The sequence below is a fragment of the Battus philenor genome, unplaced genomic scaffold (assembly GCF_028537555.1).
Source record: "Battus philenor isolate CCGP_79_NKW_IND1 unplaced genomic scaffold, ilBatPhil1.0.hap1 SCAF_8, whole genome shotgun sequence".
NCBI classification, from domain to species: domain Eukaryota; kingdom Metazoa; phylum Arthropoda; class Insecta; order Lepidoptera; family Papilionidae; genus Battus; species Battus philenor.
The window spans coordinates 10,828,517-10,854,880 of NW_027181748.1; the positions used below are offsets into that span (position 1 = coordinate 10,828,517).

The window sequence follows — 26,364 nt, forward strand, 5'->3', positions numbered from 1 at the left end:
TAATAATAATTAAACATTAAAATTAATCATTGTTCACTATCGGTCCATTCAGACCTTATACTGCCTGAACTTTTGCGCAACTCGCATTACAATAAAAAAATAAAATAACGTAACATACTCCAAAGTGATCACTTTATAGAGGATGATTGGAAACAAGTGCAAAAGCTTTAAAGATTTTAGCTGACAGAAAAACTATACATTTACGCAATTCAAACAGTAACCGATCAATCTGTATAATAAAGACGTAATTAATACGAACATCGATGCGGGTTTAACTTATTTTTTATTTGTGTTTACTAACCTGTTTAGCGGTTTTGGAATCGATGTTCTTCACGGCTGGATATTGAGGTCGAGGTAGTTGATTTGTTTGGAAGGTGTACTTCCCAGGGGGTTTCTGCTCTCCGCCTGGGAGTCGGCTTGCAGACGCAGCGCGTGCATTGCTATGCTCACTTCTTGGCGCCGGTTTTGGACGACCATCCTTATTATACAATTTTAGATTCTTAACATATGTTTATTTTTGTTTAAAAAAAGATTAGTAGAGAAGACAGTTTTACTAATCATCTTTGCAATCAATTGTGGTAATGAATACACGTTGTAAATGACAATTCGAATGTTTTAAAAATAATCATTAAGTTCATCCTCTTCATGTCAGCCGATAGACACTCTCTGCAAAAATATGCCTCCCCTAAAAGTTGTTACGATAACCGATTTTGCGCTGCCCGCATCCAAAACTGCTCGCGACCTTGAATATGTGCGGATCCACCCAGTAGGAGGCCTACGCACGCTTCGTCTACATGCACGAAGTTGCCACTCAAGAACTTTTCGACCCTAGAGGCCGTAGATTGCTCAAGCGATGTGCCCCGCCCCGCTCACTGTCACTTTCGACGAGAAATTATTAAAAAATTGCATAATTGTTTTTTACATCATACGCAAGCATAATACGAGTAAAAAAACGATACGGGTTCATATTTTTTATTATTATTTTAAGTTAATATTGGCGGCTCATTTTGGGCTTCGACCTTTGGATATTTAGTCAATGACGTCGTAATGGCACCCAAACTCGGAACTAACAAAGACAATACCACAATTCTTCTATATAAGAACAGGTAAAAAGATTTATGAGAAGTTCATAAGGCGAGAATTACGTAATGCGACTCATAATTTACACATTGCAACGCAGTCCATGTTTCCGGCGACAAATTCGATTAACGTTTCGAATCTTTAATTAAACTACGGATGCCAAATCTTGTTATTAAGCGGTTGATCACGTTTTTTGCCGATCGGACGAACGAATGAGTTGTTTTTATGTAAACTCAATTTAGAGAGTTAATTTAACAAAATGTTATGGTAATAAAAACTGATATACCGTGTATATATGGAGTGCATCTGTCAATACCTATAGAAAGTGATAGTGAGGTTCTGTTCCTGATGATCCAATGATATTAACAAACAAGCCGTGGCTCCAACTTCTCTGGCACCCCCGGATTAGAATGCATAACGCTTTTCGGATGGCCATCCAAACTGGTTTTCTAAGACGTGCCTTTCGGCCCAGTTATTCTTTAAAACTTCTGCCCAAAGTAAGTGCTATGGGTCATTAAAGTTCAAATATGTTGAGGTTCTTATAAAGACTCTAGCTTATTCCCCAGTAGAGGCTTCTAACTTAATTATTGTAAATAAGTCCTATCTAAAATCTCAAAAATGAAATTAAGTTTTAATTCCCTTTATGAATAGGATATGTTGTACTCTCACCTGCGTTGGGTATTGTTGAGTCTGGTAAGTTAGTATGACGGTCTGTTTAGTAACAGGTTTTGGTAGGCCACCTGCACCGATGACCGTCGTCACGCCCGTCGTCGATATCTGCGTTGCCACAAGTGGCAACTGATTGTTATAAGACGAATTTGTACTCTTTTTATCTGGAACATTTAGCTCTCTTATTATTCATCGTCATAATTAGCAAAAATATTATGTATGCTGTGATTTGTGATTATACTTTAAGACCGCAATTGCACTATTCAATCCTTCCAACATTTTGTTAGCTGTAAAGTTATATATTTTACAATACATACAAAGTTTTTTTTAGTTTCAGACCGGAAAAGTTTTTGTAAATGAATGACAGTGTTAAATTTGATAGATATCAAACTTTTGATGAAGGGACCGGGAAGTTTTTTCTCAACATTATTTGAATTAAGAATTAAGTTGTAAAGTATAAATGTTTTGTGTTATGAAGCAGAAAATTTACTGGGAGTAAATGAAGATTTAGATTGAAGATAACCTTTGTGAATGAACGTCAAAATTAAATTTATTAGAAGTCAAAGTTTAATGGGGAATACATAGTTTCAAAACAACTTTGATTTTAAATTAGGTAGTTTAGGTATATGTATGTTTTGGTCAATTTTAGTTATATAGCAGTAATGTAATAATGACCGGCTTTAAAGAACATTTTTTAATACATTTCGGTCTTTATTGAGGTTCTTCTATTACCTAAAGCATTATTGTTCATGGCAGTTTCCTTATCCTTAAGTGGTGCGTTGAAAGCAGACTCTGCTGCCACACTCACGTCGGCCACCTTAGCTGTCTTACTGTGCGGCTGCCTGAAACCGAACCTAGCAAATCAAACAATTAACATTTAACATTCCCTAAAGTATTTTTAATAATAAAATAATATTAAGCCGTATATCCTTCTGAACGTTTTCTATAGACAATCATAGCAAATAGTAAAGAAAAAATATATCCTACTGGAAAAACCAATAACAAAAAAAAATTTAAACACATTTAATTATTGCATTTTCAATTAACATAAAATTGTACATTTAATTTCCAAATACATTTACAAAGTTAAATATAAGCTTTGCGCCTGGTAAAATTTAAATGCAATTTTTCTTTTATACTTAGTGTGGAATAAAAATCAAAAGTAAACTTTATAATTTATATTTGAATGTTACAAAGGTATCTAATATTTCAGTAAATATCATTTAATACGGCTAAGAAGTAACTTTTACAAGTATTATAAGCTACTGTTTTAATATGAATATCTTTTAAAAACAATTGTGTCGGTATGGAACAGTTTCTTTATCAAATCAATAGATTACTTAATAGACTTTTCAACATATTTTGACAGATTTTCAACATTAAATCTTGTCTAAAAAAGATAATTGTCTAAAAAAAGCTATCTTGGCTATAACCTGTCCTTGTTCATTAACAATGTTCTTTTTTAATTCTATTGCTGGAGAACCGTAAACATTAAGTGGTTTTATTCTATTTTTAATTTACAGAACATAGAACGATTAAAGCTTTTTGCTTTTTCTCCGATGATCTTAGTGTTGTTAGCCCTAAGGCTTTTACAGCTTCGTCGGTACTGAGTTCACGGAGCGGAAGGGTCCGTGAACTAGAAAAGATTAATAAATTTTAGAGGAATATAGTTACGTAAAAGTACTAAGCAAATTTGATCTTTTATACTAATATTTAATCATAGAGAGATATTCATTGATTTCATTTTCATTGTTTATTAAAAATATACATATATTTAACTGGCTGGATGGACGATGGATGCTGTTTTAAACTTTATTGAAATATCTTATTTTCCTTCTAAAAAATTTCATCCGTACATATCAATATTTATTACATAATATGCTGGTTGTAACAAAAAAAAAAATCTCACTAGCTGCAGAATGTTGATATTTCCTTTTACGTAACAAAATCAGGATTTAAACCACATACAAAGTTAAGCGAATAAAAGTGTCTAAGAACTTTCTATTTGACGATAATTTATTCAGATTAAAATTCATTTCGGACACTGATTATTTTGTAAGTTGGTTACGTTGAAGCAGTTACATGTCTATGCTTTAAAAGTTGACTTTTTAATGGTCTAAGTTTAGGTGGTGTATACATCATATGTAGATGGTTGTCTAGCGTTTTTTGCCATTAAAATTACGATATTAATAAATACTTTATAATACAGAGTAAGCTATATTTAAATCATATCGAAGGTTGACATTAAGTGGCAACAACGAAGTTTAAATTTATAACCGTGTGATATACTTTCATAAAACTATGAGAGACAAGTGGGTTCTCCTAATGGTTTGTTGATCTTTTCAAAACTATTCTTCCGATCAACTTCTTTCGCACACTTTGCCAGTGCCAAACACTAATTTCGACCCTAATTAGAAAGTTGTTTTATTAATTAATAGTAGTGTCAAAATACATATATAATTTCCTTCTCACATTTTATTTAGATTCAGTGAAATTACGAAACGGCCACCAAGTCACGTAAAGAGTAGGAGTAGGGAACGTATAGATATCAGCCGTCATGAGTAAGTGTCGATGGAAATTAAAAACTCCGTTTGGATGAAGCATATATTAAAATAAAATGTACCTGTTGGTTCTAAGAGGCTGACCAGCAGTTTCTTTTCGTGGTCGAGCGAGAGGCGTGGAGCGTCCAGATAACACTTCTTCGGGACGTAAATCCTCTGTCGAACCTGAACAACGAAACTTTCGATATAGATGGTTAAAGATTTAAAAGGGGTGGATATGTAGCTTATTTGCAGTCAATTAATATACGGTACACCCTAATAAATGGTTTCAGAAATAATAAATAACGTAATAATAATATAGTAAGTAATAGCGTTTTCAATTTGCTTTGTCAAATTTATCGGATTATTATATATCAAAATTAATTATGGTATACTATTTGTGCTGCCGGCGGTTATTGACCTGTAGGATTCCATTAGGAAAATAAAATAAAGTAACATATTTCTTAGATATCATTATACAGTGATGGGAAGGTAGGTGTTATACTTACACCTACCTTCCCATCACAACTTTAAGGATTTTTGCCGGCAAATGAGCTATATATTCTCCCCTTTATAGATTTACACTAACTAATCATAGTGTATTCATAAAACAAACATATATATTCAAGTTATAATCAGTGACGAGTAATGTTTTAAGTTCAAAGAGAATTTTAATATAATCTCGTCATAAATTGTATTTGCTGTAATACCATTAGATTTTAAGATTACTATAAACAATAAAACTCTATGTGAATGATAAAAATAAATTGTTTGTAAATTCATGGCAAGGTCAATTCAAGTAAATACACCATTATCATCAATTTACATACGGTACAACCGAAATATCAGAGCATTCAACCATTTGAATTTCCGTTCAAAACCAGTTTATATTATACAATATGCAAATCTAATGCAGCTTCGGTTATCGTCTTTGAATTGCTTGTTTTAAATTGATTCGTTCTTTAGCATGATGATTCAACTACAAAACTTGATTAACCAGGAAATATAAAAAGAGAATTACGCGAAAAAAGGTTAGTTGGGTTTTAGTCTTATCTTTAATATTATTAATGTCAGGCAAAGGTGTTTTGACGAAAAATCATAGAGGCAAAATAGGCAGTCCAAATTTACCCAATGGTAGTGAGATTAACTTTAGATATGATATTGACAGGCGACCTAGTTAAGGCTGTCGAATGAGTCTGGTTGAAGGCTGCTTTCAACCGTTCTTATTGGAATTCTATGGGCATTATATGTTGGTCAGCAGTGTCCTACGGGGCAAGTGATGATTTAAATATATGCTTTTGGGCTCATTAATAGACCGCCCGTCTGCGATGTCTGTTTCTACACGTTTTGTTATATTAAAATCATAATCTTAACTTGTGATTACTCTTCTAGTTTAATTAAGGCGTTGCTGTCGAGTTGCAAGCGCTATAAAATTGAAGCACTAACTTTCTTGTAAATCAAACTCTTTGTTAAATTTTATTATTTATTAGAAAATTTCTTTTTCTATACATTATTTTACTGATATGTCAATAGTGTGTTTGAGATTAGAATTGTAATAGTTCGACTTTTTTATGTTTATTCATTGTAAAGAATCAACAGATTAGGAGATTTTCTACAGGGTCAGAAGCCATAAAAACAGCATCGAAAGAAGTCTTATTATTTTCTCAATACACTTACAGACATCGGTTATGGCGTCTATCTTTAGATATCACATGTACGACAATGTTACAAACATCAGTAACAAATTATAATTTACATAATTGAAGCCAATGTAAGGTTATGGCATTGTAACATTCTTTTTTTAAAAGCAAACAATTGAATACTACATTTATTAGTGATTTACTTGTAAATCACATGGTATTCAAAAAAATTTAAGATCTTGCCTTCTCTTTGTACTACTTCTATAAGCAGCTAAAGTACTTCTATAAGCTTAATCTGAGAGTTTCTGTATAAAAATGATTAAAGTACTGCAACAATCTTTTTGGCTTAATGAGACAGATTAAAGTTATTAAAATTAATATTGAATTATATCTAAAATAGACAAATGATTTAAAATATGAAGAAATTATAACATTAAGTAAATAACAAAGATTCGATGTGTGATCATTTGTGTTTCCAGTGATGCTATTCGGCGCGGAGAGGCGACCGTAACGGATAGAGAACGAAAGAGCATTGATTTATTGGAAATGGTGGAGAAGAATGTAGGCTCAATGCTGGACAAATGACCATGTTGTCCAAACGATGACATTAAACTTAGACCTATTATAAACAGACGACCTTGATAAGGTCAACGGAAAAAGCTGGTTGCAGGCGGCTTCCAACCAGTCCTATTAGAAATCTACGGTCGGAAATGAAAATTAAAGGAACAAGAGCTATTGGACCAGTTAATTTACTTGTTTTTAAATGTGATATTATAGTTTTGAACTTATAATTATTATCTCAGTTTTTTTAAGGTTTTGCTGTTGAGGTTCTTGTAAATTAATGTTTTTTTAAGTTGTTACATATAAGAATATTTAATAATATATACTTATATTATAATATATTTTTTACATAAACGTGTTTAAATAATACGCGTAAGTGTCAAACCATGAAATCAAGATAAACGACGTGGATTGACATTTGTTTACTTTTGTAATTTTAAAGCAATTTAGCAAGAAATCGTTCAGAGTAGTGTGATTGGGCTCTAGATCCTAAGGTTACCTAGCATTGTGATAGATGGATCGGTTTAGAGAATCTCACGGAATTGCCTCTGTATCTTGTGCCGTTATTAGGAAATAATTTAAAATGAAAGGGTAACTGGAGAAGAATATATATATATTTATATATATTTAATAAAAATGGGTAGTGGTTGTTGGCAACAAAAAGGCACTAGAAGAAAAGTATGTATATATTTAATTAATTAAGGGTAGTGGGCAGAAGGCTTGGTCTAATTTTGCACTGCAGCTCGGTACTCCCCTGATGGTGGTGGTAGCCAGCCGCACGATCTTCCAGGACTGGTCAGGCGGCAGCAAGTCGAGAGCAGGGAGCGCCGGTAGTTCACAGGATGTGATGGTTCCGGTGAAAGGTGATATGAATTCAACCTCAAATAGTAGGTATATTTAAGTGGAAAACTCGCAGTGTAAAACTCGCAGTGTAAAACTCGCAGTGTAAAACTTGCAGTATAAAACTTGCACCCCTTTGGGGTGCGAGGCGATGTAAAGGTTGTGGCGTGAACTAAATGATGCCCAGAGAATGAATAGGACCAAGACGTGAATTTATAACGTAAATTCTATTTGGCCCCGGCGCGTGAGACGCCACGTAGCTGGTGTACGCAACCGACACAAAGAGCGTGCGTCGGTGCGTGAGACGACACCTAGCTAGTGAACGCGATCGAGGCCAGGATCCTTCTGCCTGGCAAATGTGAACTGCTGTCGCTGGTGCGCGGGCGCATAGGAATTTTTGTTATAAAAACAAAGATCCGCTGAACCAATAGCACGCTCCCTCGACCCCACGCCACTTGAGATGTACCGTTACCCGCTAAGGGTTGAACAATTTTTTGCTGTATTGCGATTTATGAGACGTTTCTCGTGTTTTTATTTTTTTTTGGTTAAAATTTTAACTAAGATTTATGGGACGTTAACTTGCAACGTTACAATCTTCATATGTGTACGGAGTACATTGGAGAGGAAAGATAGCGAGTAATTGTGACAAAGGCTACAACGATTACCATGATGGTGCTCGTGAAGATAATGTAACAAAGAATATAATTTATTGAATTACGCTAATGATAATTAGAAGAGTATCTAAGTGACCTAAGTAATCAACACATCCGACTAGATTGGGAAGTCGAAGCGGCATTAGGCAGGATTCATAGCGCCGAAGACGTTTTGTCGCTGGGGCCTTGAGGCTAGCGCAGGGTAGTAACAACCACAAGGTGACCAGACAACCTCAATAAAATCGCCGAAAGACGCTACATACAGGCCGCTTCTAGCCGATCCCGTTATAGATCTATCAGGAAGGTCTATGTCCAGCAGTGGGCGTTCTATAAATAAAATAATGGTGTTAATGATATTATAACTTTTTTTTTGATAATATAACTTGATTTTGATTTTTAATTACTACTTAGGTTTTTTTAAGAGGCAAACTCTTGATAAAATTAGTTCACTTCGTTAGTGAAAAATTCTTATGAATTAATTTACGGTAATAAATGTATTTAAACAAAAAAAGAAATGTAACGCTATAAATGTTAATAAATTTGTGATTAATAATGGTCTATGCAAAATATATACTCGAATTGTTATTAACGAATTGAGCAGCTTAGACGAAATCTTATAGATTTATTCCAAATTGTTGCTTTAAAATTAGTATTTTGTCAAAATGAGTAGAAATAAACAAACTCGAGTTTGTTTTGTAGGTATAAAAAGGGAAGCCATTACGTTTTACAGGAACACTGCTATAAGTTAGTTTCGGTATTATATATCGCGCACGGTATGCGAGCCATTGCTTGTGTTCGCATCAGAGGGATTAATGTCACGCAATGCTCAATAACGCAGCCTTACGGCTTTTACGCAAAATATCACAAATATCAGATCAAGTTTAATGAAAGAAAATACAGTCGTAAATACAATTTATAAAATTATATTTACTACGATGATGTTCGATTAACGTATCATTCGAAGTTATTAATTATTATATTTATAAAAGCATAAATATTTATTTACGCATATATAAATGTAGAGATAAGAACGGAGAAGTGGTTAATCTAGTTGTTCGAATATAATTATAATTATTTAATGGTTATCCAAATAAATATGGATGTCTTTGTATAATATATAAAAAATTCTATTGTCTACCCACGTGTTGTTGAAATAAATGTATTTATTTAAGTTTTAAATTAAGAATAAAAATAGAATACACTATTAATAATAGTTTTATGAAAATAAAAAGCGAGTGGCTATTTAAAACTCTAGACTACGGTGAAACTAAAGTCACCGCATTGCGCAAAAGGGCGTCCCCTCTAAATGGCGTGCATCACACACCCTAGCAGGTGCATATTGAAGCCCCCAACAGGGGGTCTACAAGTCAAATGGAATTTTAAGTAAGGGGAGTTTGATACTTTCACTCGAAGGGACAATTTAAAACAATGTGAATTTTAAAACAATTATGATAACGCTGCAAGCTACCTTTTTAAAACTTTTAATAAGCGTTAAGGAGAATGAAAAAGACAATGAAATGTGGTTTAAATACCATTACAAACTTTATTTGTTACAACTTCAGAAGAAATATGTGTTATAGTCCCAATTTGTGCATTAATTATATATGATTGCAGGTGTTCACAAACAAGTTTTCAAAGGATAGGCAGCAGCGTCTTTTGCGAATCGTAATACCGCACCGCGATCGCAAACCAAGATATATCCTGCCAAGTATGGTGATTGTGGTATGCCCATCATAGATATCTTTGAGGGAGGCCTATGCCGCAAAGTGGGCGTTTATGGACTGAGACCACCCCGTTGAGTCCTTTATTGAAGTTAGACGTTTTAGGTTTAAACAGTACTGCAGTACGTAGCTAATATAAAAGGGACCATTGTTTGCACTTTTGTAACATATTGTCTGTATTCATTTCAAACTAGACTAAAAAATTTTCTTTTATTAATTTATTATTTTCTACCTTTTTAAGTTATTTTAACAAAGGTCTTATAACAACAACGATGAAATCAATTACTTGATATTTAATTACTAGCACTACTACTACATGGTAGTTTTTATTCGTTTTAAATTTTCTGCCACATAATGTTATAAAAGATCTTCAGACGTCTATATCCGCCCTCTATAATGAAGAGACGATGCAGGTGCGTTGTAATAAAAGAGATGTTAACAAAAGGCTATTGCACACCTCTATGTCGATTGCGCACGGAATGTGGTATTTCAAATTATTATACTTTTTAAATTCGTAAGAGTTTTTGAAGAAAAAGTAGGAAAAGGTCATTCTCGATTCGTCTTCGTTTTAAAATATCCATTAGAGTGTTACTTAATATATTATGTATGCAGGGTTAATGATTATTAGTGTAGGTTTGCGACACCAGGACGATTTGCACTAGAAAATTTAATGTGCTAAGGGAACCCGCAAATTGCAAATTCCATACCTCCATATCATAATCATATTCTATATTTCGAATAAAGGTAAGTTGGTCAAATTATTAAAAAGATGCTCAATAGCTTAAAAAATATTAGTTTACATAATAAATACGAGTATATTATTTATAGACAGCTATATCCGTTGACGCATAATAGATATACATTTATAGGAGATAATATCTTCTTGTGTGAGTGAGACGGCAAACTTCTCCTGTTTGTTTACAGGTAGAGACTGAAAATAATTCCGGTTATTAGGAACTTGTTTAAGCCCTTTATCGCCTCCATAAATTCTAACGAAAATTTTATTTCAGGTAAAATTGCATTCGAAAATCCGGTCTCTACTTTTTATGTAAAAAAAAAAAACATTTGGAATATTAAAATAATTACCTTGTGTGTTATTAATCAGTGCTAATAATATGAACCACGGGCCAGTATTGTAATATCATTCATACTTAAAAGATTAATTAGAAGAATCTCACCTCCATTTCCATTCTTGTCGTGTGACTTCTGCTTCCTGCGCGCGTTGTCGTCAGCCCGCGACGTGCTAGCGGGACGTCGCCGGAAACCAAAGGAAGTTGCGATGCCGCGGCTCGGCTTACCGTTACCATTACCTCCTGCGCTTTTCTCCCTCTTCTTTGCACCCTTCGACTCAGAGTGACCCTGACAACAAAAAAGTAAACAAAAATTAACACTAACACCAACTTTTCTCTTTTAATATCGTAATTTATTTTTAAATTATTCAGCTACAGTCTTTATAAGGGGTAAATTGTTTTGAATGAGAAATTTAAAGAAATATATAGATATGGATTTTGATTCAGACATTCAGACATATTTGTTTCTAAGTTAAAGTGGCGGTTACCATGCCACATTGAACGGACAGCAAACGACCGCTGGAACTTGATGGAGGAGTGGAGACGACGGAACGGCAATCGCAGTATGGCAGTATAAGACGTTCACCCACAAGATGGATAAACGACCTTGTTAACAAAGACTCTAGACGAAGGCCGCTTTCGACTGATTTTATTGAAAATTTATGGGGGAGGCCTATGTCCCGTGGACGCCGTGGACGCCGTACAGTTAAAATGATGATGACGTTGGAGATAATAATTAACATTGGTTTTAATATCCTTATTTGAAGTACAATTAATATTATGAGTTTACAACAATGTTTCTTAATCTGCACTGCTACTATATTACGATATGTATTTAATTTTTTGTTATTAAAATCTTTTTATTGTAAAATTGCTTCCTGAAAATATGTATGTCAATTACGTATATATTTATATTCCGGGTTTATTTAATCTTTTATTATATTAAGACAGGAATTAATTATCATCTTATGCTATTAATTTTGTTATGAATTAAAAGCTTATCTTATGATTTTTAATTTATACATTTTGCACAGAGTTCCTGTTTTGTGTTAAATTTATATTTTGCATACAGAAGAAATCTGTTTCTCAGATACAAAGTTTTCGTTGAAATTACCATAATTTTTGGTATCTAAATTTTAACCTTATTAACGTACTTCGATTTAATACTACATATCGTCGTAACTTGTATATATACATAGACGATATCTGTCTATTTCAAATAAAAAAATATTTTTAAAACACACGAAGCGCACGGGTGACAACAAATAGCTTAATATATTGTTATAAAATGTTGTTCAATCACACGATAACTTATTAATATCATCATTTTGTCTATTAGATTAGCGTAATAGACTTTGTATTGTGTGGATCCATTTTATATCCATTAAAGATAATATAGAAGTGAATGCTGGCCACACACGAATGAAAGCCACATCTAGACGGTAATTGTATAACGGCTCGCAAATTACGGTGCAAGTAGTCCCGAACAAACTGACTAACAAATTTAATGATGTACAGTGTTTGAAAGAAAGCCTTAATAATATCTAAGCTGTAGTAAATTACAGGTTCTCTAGTAACATTCTAAAATTATATAAAATGCTGTCTTTTTAACTGTGCAAACGTAAACAACAACTAAGGTAAAAACTATTATAGGAGGAATCCACTGGTAAAAAAAATCAGTAACATGTTTTAGTTTATTGCTATCTATATTAGAGTTTTATAGAAGTTTGTAAAATATATAATCATCATCATTTTAATATGGCTTCTTTAATTTATATTTTTGAAGATTTCCACTAGGACCTGCAGAAATGTCTTCCGAAAACTTTAACAAGGTCTGTCAACGTTGTAGTTGGACGTCATGCGCTGCGCTTGACCCCAGAACCTAAAGGCTCCATTGATTGTCTGTTCTGCGCGCTATGTGGTCTGTACACTGCCACTGCAACTTGTCAATTTGCTGTGCATTGTCTATTACTTTCGTTGGTCTACAGATCTCCTATTTCTTTCGACCTTATAGACAGATCTCGAGCATAGTCCGCTGCACTGAAACTTGCGATTATAGGTCGCGGGTTCGATTCCGGGGCTACAGAGGATGTACAGCAGCGTCTGAATATCATAATACTACACTGAGATCGTCTACCTGCCTGTCAAGCGTGGCGATTATAATTTATCTTCCTATAGATATATTTTGGGTTGATCTTTTGAAATCTTTGGAGGAGGTAAGCTATGGCTTGCAGTGGGCGTCTATGGGCTGAAACGAGACGGTATACATAGAAAATATAATTCATAATAATAACTATGCAAAGTCCGAAACTAAGAATTTATGGAATTCAAAAAGAGTTTAGAATAAATCTTTTTAAGTTATTCACATCAGATTAATTTACAGTTTTTGTTTCTGATTGAATAATAATATTTATTTTGTACTTATTTTCTATACACATTTTTACGATTCATTGATATTTTGTAGATTAAATTTAAGCTTAAAAACAGTATAGCACAAAATTTTTGAATTTATATTGTAAATATTTAAACGCCATTGTAACAGATTTCAGCAAACTGTAATGTCTTTATAATTGCAGTGATTTTGAATTTAATACAAAGCCATAAATATTAGTACATATAATTTCAAAACATAGTAAGAAAACAAGATATTTTTTAAGGATTATCGCATTTGAAGGGATGTAAGAAGCCGTAACCAAGAGGAGACATCCCAGATCAACCGGTCTGACGGCCATCTAGCGTAGCCGGTTCGACGTAAATAATACTAGTCTTGGCAGGAGTGAAATTAACACAAGATTCTTGTGAGTGAATAAAAGAACAATCAAACAAGTCGAGCACAGCGGCTATATTGATTCAGGTACATAGTTTGTGTGAACCTTTTACCAAGACTAAGAAAAGATTGCAATTTCGTCTGACTGCCTTATAACAACTTTATTATTAAATTACTAGCAATTCTCTTGTATTTGTTTTATGTCTTGTATAGACATTTACTTCTTAGAGACATTTATTTTCTTTTTCGCATTCTACTACATTTCAAACTATTTTATATTGTATTATATGTATTATTAACTTTATTTAAAAGTAAACTAAATGTGCACAGGAACTATTCTCACATTTCTATATCGGTGACGTAAATGGTGGTAAATTATCAAACTACAGTTACAATAATAACATAGAAAAGTGTTTTGTGATATTACAATAGACTGAGAATGAATGTAATATATAAGATGTTATTAAAATCAGTTAAAATAGTATTTTATGTCCATATGTATTTATCATCCCTATGCATCGTGTATTAAATACAACGAATTTAGGCAGTAAAAGGTACCAACAGACAAAATATAGAAATATTCATTCCATTCAAACAATCACATACTTTAAAACTATTGAATGGTTTGAATCTATATTTGACATAGCAATTTCATCTTGGATTATTGTCAATACCATCACGGCAGCTGATGGACTCCCACTGTAGGGCAAAAGCCTCCTCCAGAAATCCGGTCTTACCGGGCTTGTCCATATCCAGCAAATTTCTTGACAATATCGTCGGTTTACCTGTTCGGCAGCCGTTGGTACCGAAAGATACTTATATCGTTATATTATTTATAAAATTTAAAGTCTTTATAATTGATGCTCAATTTAAATTATAAAACGATATCGAATATTTGTAACATGATTTTAATTAAAAAGATAAATGAAATTTCAATTAAATTAATTGGAAACAAAAGCCTGTGCTACTTGTCGGCTGGACCGATTCATCCAGTGAGCGCCAGTGACACGGTCGCGAGAGCTCATTGTTATTTTATCCAAGCCCTCTTTGACAGATATGGAACGAACGGACGTAGGTCTCGACATAAAAGGCACTCCGCTGTGACGCTTTTGTCACATATACAGCACCTACTATAACAACCTGCAACTTTGTTAAAGATTGTTCAAACAAATAACTCTGTTGCGATTACTATGATAAATGATCTAAGAAACCTGTGTATTTGTTACAATTTTTTTTATTTGATTCTCTAGGATGTCTTTCATAAACTACTTCCACAATTATTGTCGTTACAGTGCGGTGTTTTCGTTTACGCTTCTTAAAATAAATTCATATAATTGAAGATAACAAATTAAGTTCTACAGAAAAATTTGAAAAATAAACAAAGTTCAGTTCAAGACTAGCATAAATTGAAAAGTGATAGTTACCTACCTTATACTTATTATTAGAAGGTAGGTAAAATGTTATTATTATTATTTATATGTTACCACGCCAAATCGAGGTTACAGTTTCTGAAGTATAATAATATAAATAAAATTTAATAGAGTTGCAGCTATGTAATATAAACGACTTATTAGTTATATGACCAACTTTAATCGATTAGAACTTTGATCAATAACATAGAGAACCGTTTATATAAACGAAGTATGTACTTTTATGTGTAAGAAATTACTTTTTTATAGCGTATAATACGAGTAAGCAGTACAATGAATGTATAATAATATTCAAGTGCAGAAATCTAATTACATTGTTGGAAAGATTCGTGTGAAAAGTTTTTGTGTATAGAATGCTGGGAACCATTATCCAATGTACTATGCGTAACGCATCAAAGAGTTCAAGTCCCTTGAATGTTTTTGATGCCTTTTTAAAATAATATATATAGTTTTAAAATCAGCTTAAATGTCATTGTCATTAATTAAATATCCATTTTTAAGATCGTCTGAAAACGCTGGATGTAAGGCGCTTACAATTTAATCATAATATAAATCTATAGAGGAGGTTTTTGTCCAGCTATAGCCATCATTCGCTTAAAATTATGGTGATATATTGGGTGATTGATTATAATTGTAAAATCTTTAAAGCGGTTAATTTATAGCTCATTTGTCAGCAAAAAGCTGTAAAACGATTACATATACTTCACTACTCCAATCACCCTGTAATAAATGTAATATTAGAAATTAATGTAACATTTTTTTTCTTCTTGAATACGACATGCCAATAACTTCTGCCAGTACAAAGTCTGGAGCGACAGATAATAAAAAAATATTAATTTTAAATGTAGCAATCTGAATTTTGAAAACGCTTTTTAGGATGCACCATACATTAATTAACAACTATTGAGCTATCTACACCTATAACCAATAATCCTGTACATTCAATGTATTTATTAACATTTATCAACTAACGCTTAAACGCGTAACTGTAGATAATCACAATCTTTATTTAATATAGTACATGAAACACGATTATTATAAGTCTTTTTCATTATTTCTTTACATACAAACTGCATAAATAAAAGTTTTAATCTATGTTGGTACAGGACTACAGTACCACATGTTTTAGCCATGGAAAGTTTGAAAGTTGATCATATAATAACATGTTCCAAATCTCATGAGTATGTATGGAGGCGTAATTTGATGCAGCGATTCAATGCAAATTCAGATCCCATAACAGTTTTGTATCAATATAAACTGGTAAATGGACGTACTTACTAATATATACTGATGTAAGTTAAAAGGGACTGTCGTAATAGGTGTTACTGAACGATGAATGCGTCGCTTCACAAAGAATCGAACAATTGGATAATGTTGATTGTCATTTCTTATTGATTTTATCGAGACTGTTTGTTGTTGTAGTTTAATTAGTGACACTACACATACAGAGTAAGATAATTCATTATTATTCTAAACCTGTACGTCCTGCTTATATTATTAATCATCACCACAATCATATGTTCCACTTCCTCCCGTGGGTGGCGCCAGAAAGATCAATTTCCAGAGGAAGGACAGTAGCGCCCTCAGCGTACCTTAACACCACATTGCGATCGTCAACCCGCTTTCCAAGCGTGACGATTATATCAAGGAATACATTCTCCTATGTATGGCTTATATTATTACGTAATATTTTTCTGCTATTACATCATCATCCTCAATTCAGCCGCAGGACGTCTGAAGCTGGATATGAGCTTCTCACATAGATTTCTAATAGAATCGGTTGGAACAATGTCACTATCTTGTGAGTAGACATCCTATGCTGCACTTGCCAATCAGTGGTCTCAGCTCCACAGCTTTAAGGACTCAGTGGCCATAAGTCTGCGTCCAGCGTGCCTACTGTCACTTTAACTTGCCAATCCGCCGACTTACGTCAGTTACTTTTATTCGTTTACGGATCACCTGATTTGATCTCGTATAGAAAATGCGAAGATCCGTGAACCGATCATTGAGAGACCATACCCGTTGAGGGATTATAAGCATGCTAATGATGCCTGAAGTGAAAGACGTTTCGTTGTCATATGGCATCATTGATCATACTTTTATGTATCAAAACACGAAAATCGCATAAAACAGTTTCAGTTTATTTACTCTTTTTTTACAAAGAAGATGAAGTATCTTTTTATTTTTATCTACTGAGGTTTTTGATCTATTACCAAGACTAAATTCGATTAATCTTATGTTGGTATATATAAAAATACCAGCATCGTAATTGCTAGGAGCGATGAGAAAAGTTCCATCGATCTATTGCGACTAATTAATTAAATAAAGAGTGTACGTTAGATGTTTGTCGCGGATACTTGGATATAATACGAAAGATATAATTAAAATAGAAGTTATGTCAGTTTCTAATTACTGGCATCAAATGTAAAAGAAATATAATGACGTAATGTTCTGATACAATCTAGAAGAATTCAAATAAATTCCGTGATGTATTTAGGATGATTATAAATATAGTTAATATAATTTATGCAATCTCTTTAAAGTAAAGGCGTTGCTTCTGTAAGGTCAAGCATCTTTCGTACGCTTCTTAAGTATTCCCCAACCGTCGGATGATGACGTCAGTTCCTTCTCATGGGCAATTTTTCAAGTACAGCTTATCGGATCTTCGGAGAATTTAAACAGAATTCATGTTCATGTTTAAAACAAAGAAAAAAAAATAAAAAATCATACACAGATTGATTATTTATTCGCGTAAAATATTTATTGGGTATATATATAGAAAATTTTCTGTCAATTAATGGGCACTGTATACAAAAATCAATGATTTTAGAAATAATAAAGTACGTAACGATAATAACACAAAGAGATAGAAGATATAACACAAATTCAATTTAATTATTGTTTTCTACAAACTTTGTACTGCGAGAAATTATTGGCCGGTCGCATTCATACAGTTTCAGAGTGATCACTTTGAACAGGGTGATTAAAAGTAGATGTAAAAGCTTTAAATCTATTACCTAATAAATGATAAATAATCACTGTTTCAAATTTTATACATATAACTAAACTTCATGTATACATAATGAATTATTTCATCAGTAATAATGTTTTTAAAATTTTGCATCATCCATTCAAATTTAATGCAAAGTATGGTGTATTTTTTTCTAGAAACTTCCCCTTTACCATATTTCAAAGCAAAAGCAACGCAAAGCGTCATATACCCCGTTAGTTAAAGGACGAGGTTAACGAACGAACAAAAGCGACATTTGAACTTTGCTTTAAAAGCTTTTTTTAACTCATCTTTACAACAACAACAACAAACATAACCTACCTACTTTAGGAAATGTGTTTTAATATTAGATATTAATATGAAACGGCTGGCATTACCTATATTAAATATTGAAGCCTTCTAAAATAATAAACATCTTTACTTTAAACATTATTTATAAAAGCAGTTTAAGTTTTAATCCAAAATCAATAACGAATTTACTTATCACGTCATAATAAAATAGAACAATCAAAATTATTAAAAACGACCAATAGTTAAATAAAAATAGCAAATTATTTTAAAGAAATAGTATTAGGAAACACGTAAAAGACACGACTTTCCCATAAACATCTAAAGACGACGGCGTAAGAAAGTTTACTTTCGTTTGATATTTAATGAAACCATTTATTTTATTATTTTATAGTTAGTATATCTTTACTTTTGCCAAATTGGTGAAGAATTCAATCTTGTGTCAATGCTTGTCCAAAAATATCTATTTCACATTCTTTTAGATTTTATTAGACATTAGCCTACCCAAAATATATCTTTGGTGGGTTATACCATAATCGCAATGTGGTATTATGGTACGCGGAGGACGCTGCTACCCATCATCTGGAAATCTTTTTGGTGAGCAGTAGCAATCCCGTATAATCAATGCACAAAGTGTGAATAAGATTGTATGTCCCGGGAATCGAACTCGCGATCTACCATCTTGTCTCAGTTCTCTACTACCACTGTGATGTACTTTAATAAACTTTATATTTATTTATTAGTATTTAATGACGTAGACAGCGTATATTTGAAAGCAAATATTGAGTTTAACTTTATCACCTATTCTAATTATATTCAATTTATATATTTTTGTTACAATAAGTCTCCTCTGCCTCCCTTTCTATCACTTTATCCTTATGATTAAGATTTATATTATATTCAATTAATTATTATATATAAACAATTGTTCGTTTGTAATAGCAGTTGGGGGGGGGGGCATCGCTCGTGCAACTGATGGCCGTTGGGTTTGAAAGGTTCTCGAGTGCTTTGGGGTAGACCTATGCTTTGACCTCTGTCTATCTGCTGATATGTTAATGAATAATTATGTATACATATTTATTAACATAATTGCCTGAGAAGACTAAGTTCTATTATACCTTTTAAGCTGTTTAATTAATTGCTATTATTATAAACATTTTTCTATCTTATTAAGAAGAACTGTTAAACTATTTTTCTTATTTTAATTGAATAAGCAGTTGCAATAATAAAATGATATTTAATTTAAATTTTAAGGATCTAATATTTTAGTGAAACTAATTGGGTGACAATGGTTAAGATCGAGAAATCTCAATAAAGTATCCTAAAAAGGAATATTTGTTATCTTTTGTTAGTACGGTAACAAAAATGTATCAACACTTCAATAACATACACACTGTTTGACTGTAGTTTAACAATGACCATTGTTTAATTAGCAACGGTTTTCTTACTGGCGTCATGTAATCTGATTCGATTCGATGGTGCAAAATATATTAGATCTACTTCATTATTGGTCAATGTAAGAATTGAGTTCGTGTACACGACCGGAGGCAAACCGCAGAATTGTCTGGTAGCCGCAACTGCGATCGTATCCGCTCTCGTCATCGACCTCTTACAAAAACATTTGAGATACAATACTTAACGAACATCAGGCAAAAAATATATATCTGTAGGACAGACGATAAACTTAAAATTTAATTATCATATACTTCAGTAACATCCGTTGTTACAAATCCATAGTCTATGATTCGATATAGATTATAGAGATATAAAGATTTTTTTGAATTGGACATTTTATTTATTTGTTAGTTGAAATGGCAGTGACCAATGAGCGGGTCAAATAGAATGCATAAAAGATGGCCACTACTTAAGGTTCTAGAGTAAAGACCACGGTTTGACAAGCGCAGTATAAGATCCACAAGGTAGACATATAAGCTTGTTAAGCCCGGAAAAAGATTGAAGCAAACTGCTTTCAATCTGTTATTGGAAACATAAAGAGAAGGCCGATGTCCAAGCTAAAACTGAAATAAAGATGATAAAAATAGGTCTACTTAGAGTGTAAAGAAAAAATATAGGTCGACCTTTCTGCATTGCCAGTTACTTTTGTATGAAATTTAAACAAAGCTACAAAAATAATACAAATACAAAGAAAATACGACAAAATAAATAAGTCATCTATAATATTAAAACGTGTACCTGTCTTAAACTTCGTGAGTTTAAACAGCAAGTTTTTATTGAAAATAAACAAAAAGAACGTTACTTCTGTTCATCAAAACAATTCAAAAATTTTATACAAAGAAAAAGATAACACATTAAGCGTCTTTTAATGTTTTGCTCTTCGGCCCGAAGATATCTAAACCGGATTTAAAAAAGATGATTTGCAAATAGGTTAAAGCGTTAAATAATTCATAAAACTAATAATAATTAAGTGAACGGTATATTTTGCTCCGGTTTATGACGCATACTCGATATATATCTTTTAAATTTATATCAAATTCAAACTATTCGCTAGCTTTAAAACCACATAAGTAACATAACTAGTCGCAAGATATTTAAATACAAGATTACTTTCTTCTAACCATTCTTTTTATGTTTACGTCTTTGTTTTAAAAAAATTTAAACTTTTCTTTTACCTTTCTTGCACCGCTGCCTAAGTGGCATTTGCAGACTCCGCCGGTGCAGAGGGGCAGGGCTCTGAGAACCCTTACCTTAAAACCTTTTTCAAAATATTTAAAATATGGCTGAATAGTACGCGACAAACTTTGCAGAAAGAGTTGTGATCTTCAGTAGTGAGAGATACGATACAAGGGGAAGGAAGTTATTATTATAAGCTTGTAAATTTACTATTATTCTTTATTAAACCATATTAATTTGACATAATTATTATTTAATGCTTAAAATTTTCTAAAAAAAGAGTTAGAAACGTCTCCATTCGTCGACCAAATTAGAGTCTTTAATTCCGCTTGCTCCCGCGACCTTACATTTACAGTTAATCGTTCAAAAAGGTAATTACTCATTTCTTGAGTTACAGGTTACACAGCTTCGTCTCATCGTCGATTAAACAAGGGACCAGTCTCGGGCGGCCCTTCGCTAGGGCTTTCAACTTTAAGTTTAATTGCATGAATTAAGGTGCAACCGAAAATCCAGGAATGACAATAAAAAATACTAAACGATACTAACTATTTATAAATTAATTTATTAGTATAATTATTTTTATTTTACAAATAGAATTACCTCAAGTTTTTTTTTTATTAATAAGGTACATAGGTTAGACCAATTAATATAAAAGCTATTCTCTCTGGGTCCCACATTTGAAAATTAGCACTGTATGATTGGGTTGAGATTGAGGTTGAGCTGTACTGTTGTATAAATAAAAAAAACTTTTAAGTTTTTACACTTGTTACGATCTATATTTTTTTTAACTTGATCACTCTGAAATACGTATTTATATTGGATTGCGATAGGCCAACAAATTCTGAAGAAAACTATGAAAAAATCTTACACACTTTCATTGTTGATGCTCTTATAATATCTTGACTATATTAATTTTAAGCTAAACCAACAATTAAAATCTTTCTTTAATTTGTAATAAATGTATGCTCTCTTCAAACTAACGTAATTTTGAGATTATATGTCATTATATTTGTGTGTTTTGTTTAAATTAAAAATATTAGCTTTTGTAATTTTACCAAAATTGGGGTATACAGATTACTCGATAAAAGAGTACACCATCACGTGAGCCTTGTACGGAGTAATGGATAAAGCTGTTCATAAGCCTGGTGATGAATTCCTAGAAATTATTATAACCCCGGTTAATTACGGAGCCAGTGAGGGTCAAAAACTCAATTACAACTTGAAATTAACTAGCTTAAGTAGTAGGAATGGCCAACGACAAGGGATATAAACAATAAGGCTATGGTGTCTGATTTTATCTGTAATTAACTGTTATTGGAGTACCCGAGAAATGTTACACAATCAATGGTATACTTGCTGGAATGTACTGTCAGCCCTACATAACGGTACGCTCGTCCATAGCTGTAATAAATTGTAGGCGTTTCTGAGCATCTCACATTTTGTTAGCGACAGATGGCGTTGCAATAGAAACATAATTGACATACTAATAGAGAATATAATTATAGGAGAAAATACTATTAATAGAAATAAGTTAATAAATTTCTCATCTGTATATTTCATAAAAACTTTATCAAATCATGTAACTACTTACAACCTTTCACTTCAATCATTCCATAGTTTATTAAAATATTATTATTAATAGTCAAAAACATTTGCTAAATTATTTTTCTGTGGTGTTGCAAACAACAATTGATAAGTGTCAATTATTAATCTTTCAAGTGTGAAATTTATCGGCTCCTGCATTTTGCTCACGACTTTATGAAATCAATTTTATATTATAAGTATTATATAAAGTTCGAGAGGTTAGGTTTTCAATTACTATAAAGTGCACTGAAACCGAACGAACATTTTTTTTCGAACGTAACACTAAAAATATCCTAAAATCTACTAAGCGCTCTCAATGCCTGTTTACTCATTTACGAAATAAAATATATTAAAGTGGCAGACATAAAAACAGACAAGTAGTTAAATACGTAACATTTCTCCGTATGAATTAATAAACCAATAAATGGACCAATTACACAACATACAAATACCATTTGTAACTGCTGAACTAAAGACGTACATTTATTTTCTTTACTTTAGTTGTAAAAGATATATTTTATAAAAAAAACTTTTTGCACTACATTAAAAAAAATTTACACATTCTGTTACTCTTATTTGTAACTGTATGTAAGATTAAACACTTTCCAATCAAAAGAAACTATCTAAGAGCATTCCGCCAGATAAAAAATAAATTCTAATCTGTCAAGGTAATGACAGTGAAATCGATAATGTCATTGAAATGACAGTAATCAAAATGTCATCGACGCTTCGATACGGTGCGCAGGGACACAATTTTCGCATAATAAGAATCACGATTTCCAGTTTCGGAAGACTATTGTTAAGTAGTCGATTTATTTATTCATTGCCAAAAAATATTAAGGTTGAATATCTATATAAATGCCTTAATCACCACTTTAAAATAATAATTCTATTACATTTGGAATTATAACTCATCAGTTTTACACATCAAAATTTTACTTATGGGTTTATTTAACCTCTCTTGAACTTTCAATACGCGGTTGGACTGGTTTGATGCATCCAGCATCCAGAGTTTCGGACTTTATCCGGATCATCAATCCACTTTACGGATGGATATCCTACACTGCACTTAGTCTTTTGTGGTCTACACTATAGAAGCTTAAGGCTCCAGCGGCCATCTGTTCTGTGCTGTGGTCTGGCCACTGCTACTTCAATTCATCCATCCGCTGTCCTGTGTCGGTTATTTTCGTTCGTGTGCGGATTTCTTTATTCCTGATACAAAGTTTTATAGACCTATTCAATCTCTTAATACAAGGTTATAGAAATAAGGAAAACAAGCACAAGGAAACTTCTACCAACGGACGTTATTTCCTATCGCTTTATAGTTATTTCCTATTCCATGATTTGTCAGCATCGAACCCTACCGGTCTACGGAGGATGGTACACAGGCAATTGTTATATACACACATTTTAATCCTCGCATAATACTCGATAATGAAATAAACAAATATTTGTATAATAATTGTGTTTCAAAAATAATGTATGCACTGCACGCTACACCGGCGCAGTTAATTGCAAAAACAATGTTTAAATTACGTCGTATGACCTTTTCAGCCCATTTGTATTCAAAGAAAGCCTTGACTTAAGCAAATTATCACACTTCAGTGGTATTACAATAAACGATCAAGCGAGCCGCTATGGTAGCTTACGTAAAGTATTCATAAGTAAAAGTAGCTTAATAGTATACAGGGTGATTGGTTATAGGTATAATAGCTTTAAATGAGTGAATTTATAGCTCATTTACTGTCAATTAATGTATTGTATACCCTAGCAAAAATCAATCGTTTCAGAAATAATAAATAATGTAGTGACATTGTAATAAGAAATAGCGTTTTTGAAATTAGGATTGTTAATTCTTGATATTAAATTTAATTATTTTGCTTCATGTTGCTAGAAATTATTGCCTAACGCATTTCAATACAAAACATAATTAATATAACGTATTTTAGAATTATCACTTTTTAACATAGAGATTGGAAATAAGTGTTAAAGCTTTAATGCCTTTCGCACAGAAAAAACAAATTCACCACATGTAAACTTTGGCTACGTATTTCCAATGAGGCTGTTTAGTATGACCAAGAAGAAAAGAGCTGTACATGTTTGAGAGTTGCGTAACTCTCAAATATGTACAGCTTTTTTTGGATTACTCTATCACTACTGTTCAAATGGCATTTACAGACAGAATTGACGTTAGTATCAATTATTGATCATAAATAGGTTATAACATTATATAATATAAGTATATAACTATAATTATAAATATTGTAAACTATTTGAAACGGAATTAAAAAAATCCCAGCCGTGTTATGATAGGGGACTTACAGAAGTTAGTAATGCTATTTATAAGTACTAATTACAAATAGATGAAATCATTTGAAAATAATGCATTCTCTTAATTACTTCAGCGTCATCTAGTCTAATAAATGGAAATTAAAGAATACATAAAAAAGTGTATATTCCGTTGGAAGGAAAAGGATGCAGCCGTAACATTAAAAAACTTTATCTACGAAATTCAGTCATTTTTGCCAAAGAAAAACTCGTGGAAGTCATATTCTCGTACTTCTATTCTATTAATAACGTATGGAGTAAGTTGTATCAATGAAGGTAATTAAGATCTTTAAAACCGTTCTGTATGTAATTTAATTGTTACGTAAAATTCCGAGACATTCGTAAGTAATAACAACAACACTATTTGTCATCACCAATACAGGTTTGACGAAATGTTAAAAATGATTAAATTATATACTTCAAACATATTCAATACCGTTAAAAACATGCATATGAGAAAGTAAATGAATTAGTAACTTCAATCGATGTTTATGCTATAAAGGATATCATTGTCTACATAGGTTTACAAATTAAAATTTATCAAACTCGTGTGTGCATTAAATGCAATCGAAAACAGCCACGCCCTGTGCATTGATTTTGGCATCTTTTATTGGATAATTCAAGTATTTGTTTCGTGTCGCCACATGTTTTTAAAATTCCGTAATATTTCTTCCAATACGTTTACTAAACTTTTGATAAACACTTAGCTTGTGTGATTTCATTGTATCTAACTAATAAAAAAATTATTAAAAATTATAAATAATGTCGAGTATTTGTAAATATACCACTAATTATTTCATTTCTGAATTTTCTAACGGTAACTTATTTTGTTATTATGCATATATTATCTAAACTTAAAAAATGATCATGGCCACTTAGCTTGATTCAGGACTATGTAGTATATTATAAAAACAAATACGTGCTATATTTGCCTTCGACGGTATAAAAAAGAGAATAATGAATGCAGCCTTCAAATATTTAGAAAATTGTACAAGTTCATCGCATGAGTGCATGAATAAACAGAGAAAAAATGAAAATACGTCGCGTGTTTGTTTTGCGTTAACGATGTAACAATTTTAAGCTTATAGTCGTGAAAAACACGACAGAACTTATTAAAAAATAAATATTCAATATTATTACCTAACCCATAATAATATAAATTGTGACGATAATAATTATTTATTCTACTGCTGTCATGTTTTTTATTTATTTACTCTTTACGATGTGACTCTGACACAAAGTGGTGCAGAGACGAGTAGAGATAACTTTTACATGATGCAATCTCGAGGCTATTCTATCATCTGTGTCCTATCTCTCTATGCTCTATTATCAAAACTTACCATCTGATGCCCGAAAGTGATGTTAAGTGAAGATATTAACCAAATCCTGTTTAACAACACTGTGTTACTCATCTTTTGGATGCTTGTTTCGTTAATTCAGTTATAAATAGTATGAATATAATAGATTATTTTAGATTAAAGAGTTATTACTTTGAAAATGTAAATAATAAGATAGTAATCAAAACCACAGTTTGTACTAAGCGGTATAAATT

The 26,364-nt window shown here is 32.2% G+C and overlaps 1 protein-coding gene across 1 annotated transcript in view; it reads right to left on the bottom strand.

Moving 5' to 3' along the window:
* Nucleotides 1-26,364, bottom strand: part of LOC137931545 (serine-rich adhesin for platelets) — a 91,997-nt gene that overhangs the window by 44,289 nt on the left and 21,344 nt on the right. The window contains exons 3-7 of the mRNA XM_068774971.1: nucleotides 10,883-11,063; nucleotides 4,373-4,475; nucleotides 2,482-2,603; nucleotides 1,750-1,913; nucleotides 302-478 (exon numbers count right to left, since the gene is read on the bottom strand). Of these exons, the coding sequence (XP_068631072.1) occupies nucleotides 302-478; nucleotides 1,750-1,913; nucleotides 2,482-2,603; nucleotides 4,373-4,475; nucleotides 10,883-11,063 (747 nt within the window). The remainder of the gene's footprint in view (nucleotides 1-301; nucleotides 479-1,749; nucleotides 1,914-2,481; nucleotides 2,604-4,372; nucleotides 4,476-10,882; nucleotides 11,064-26,364) is intronic.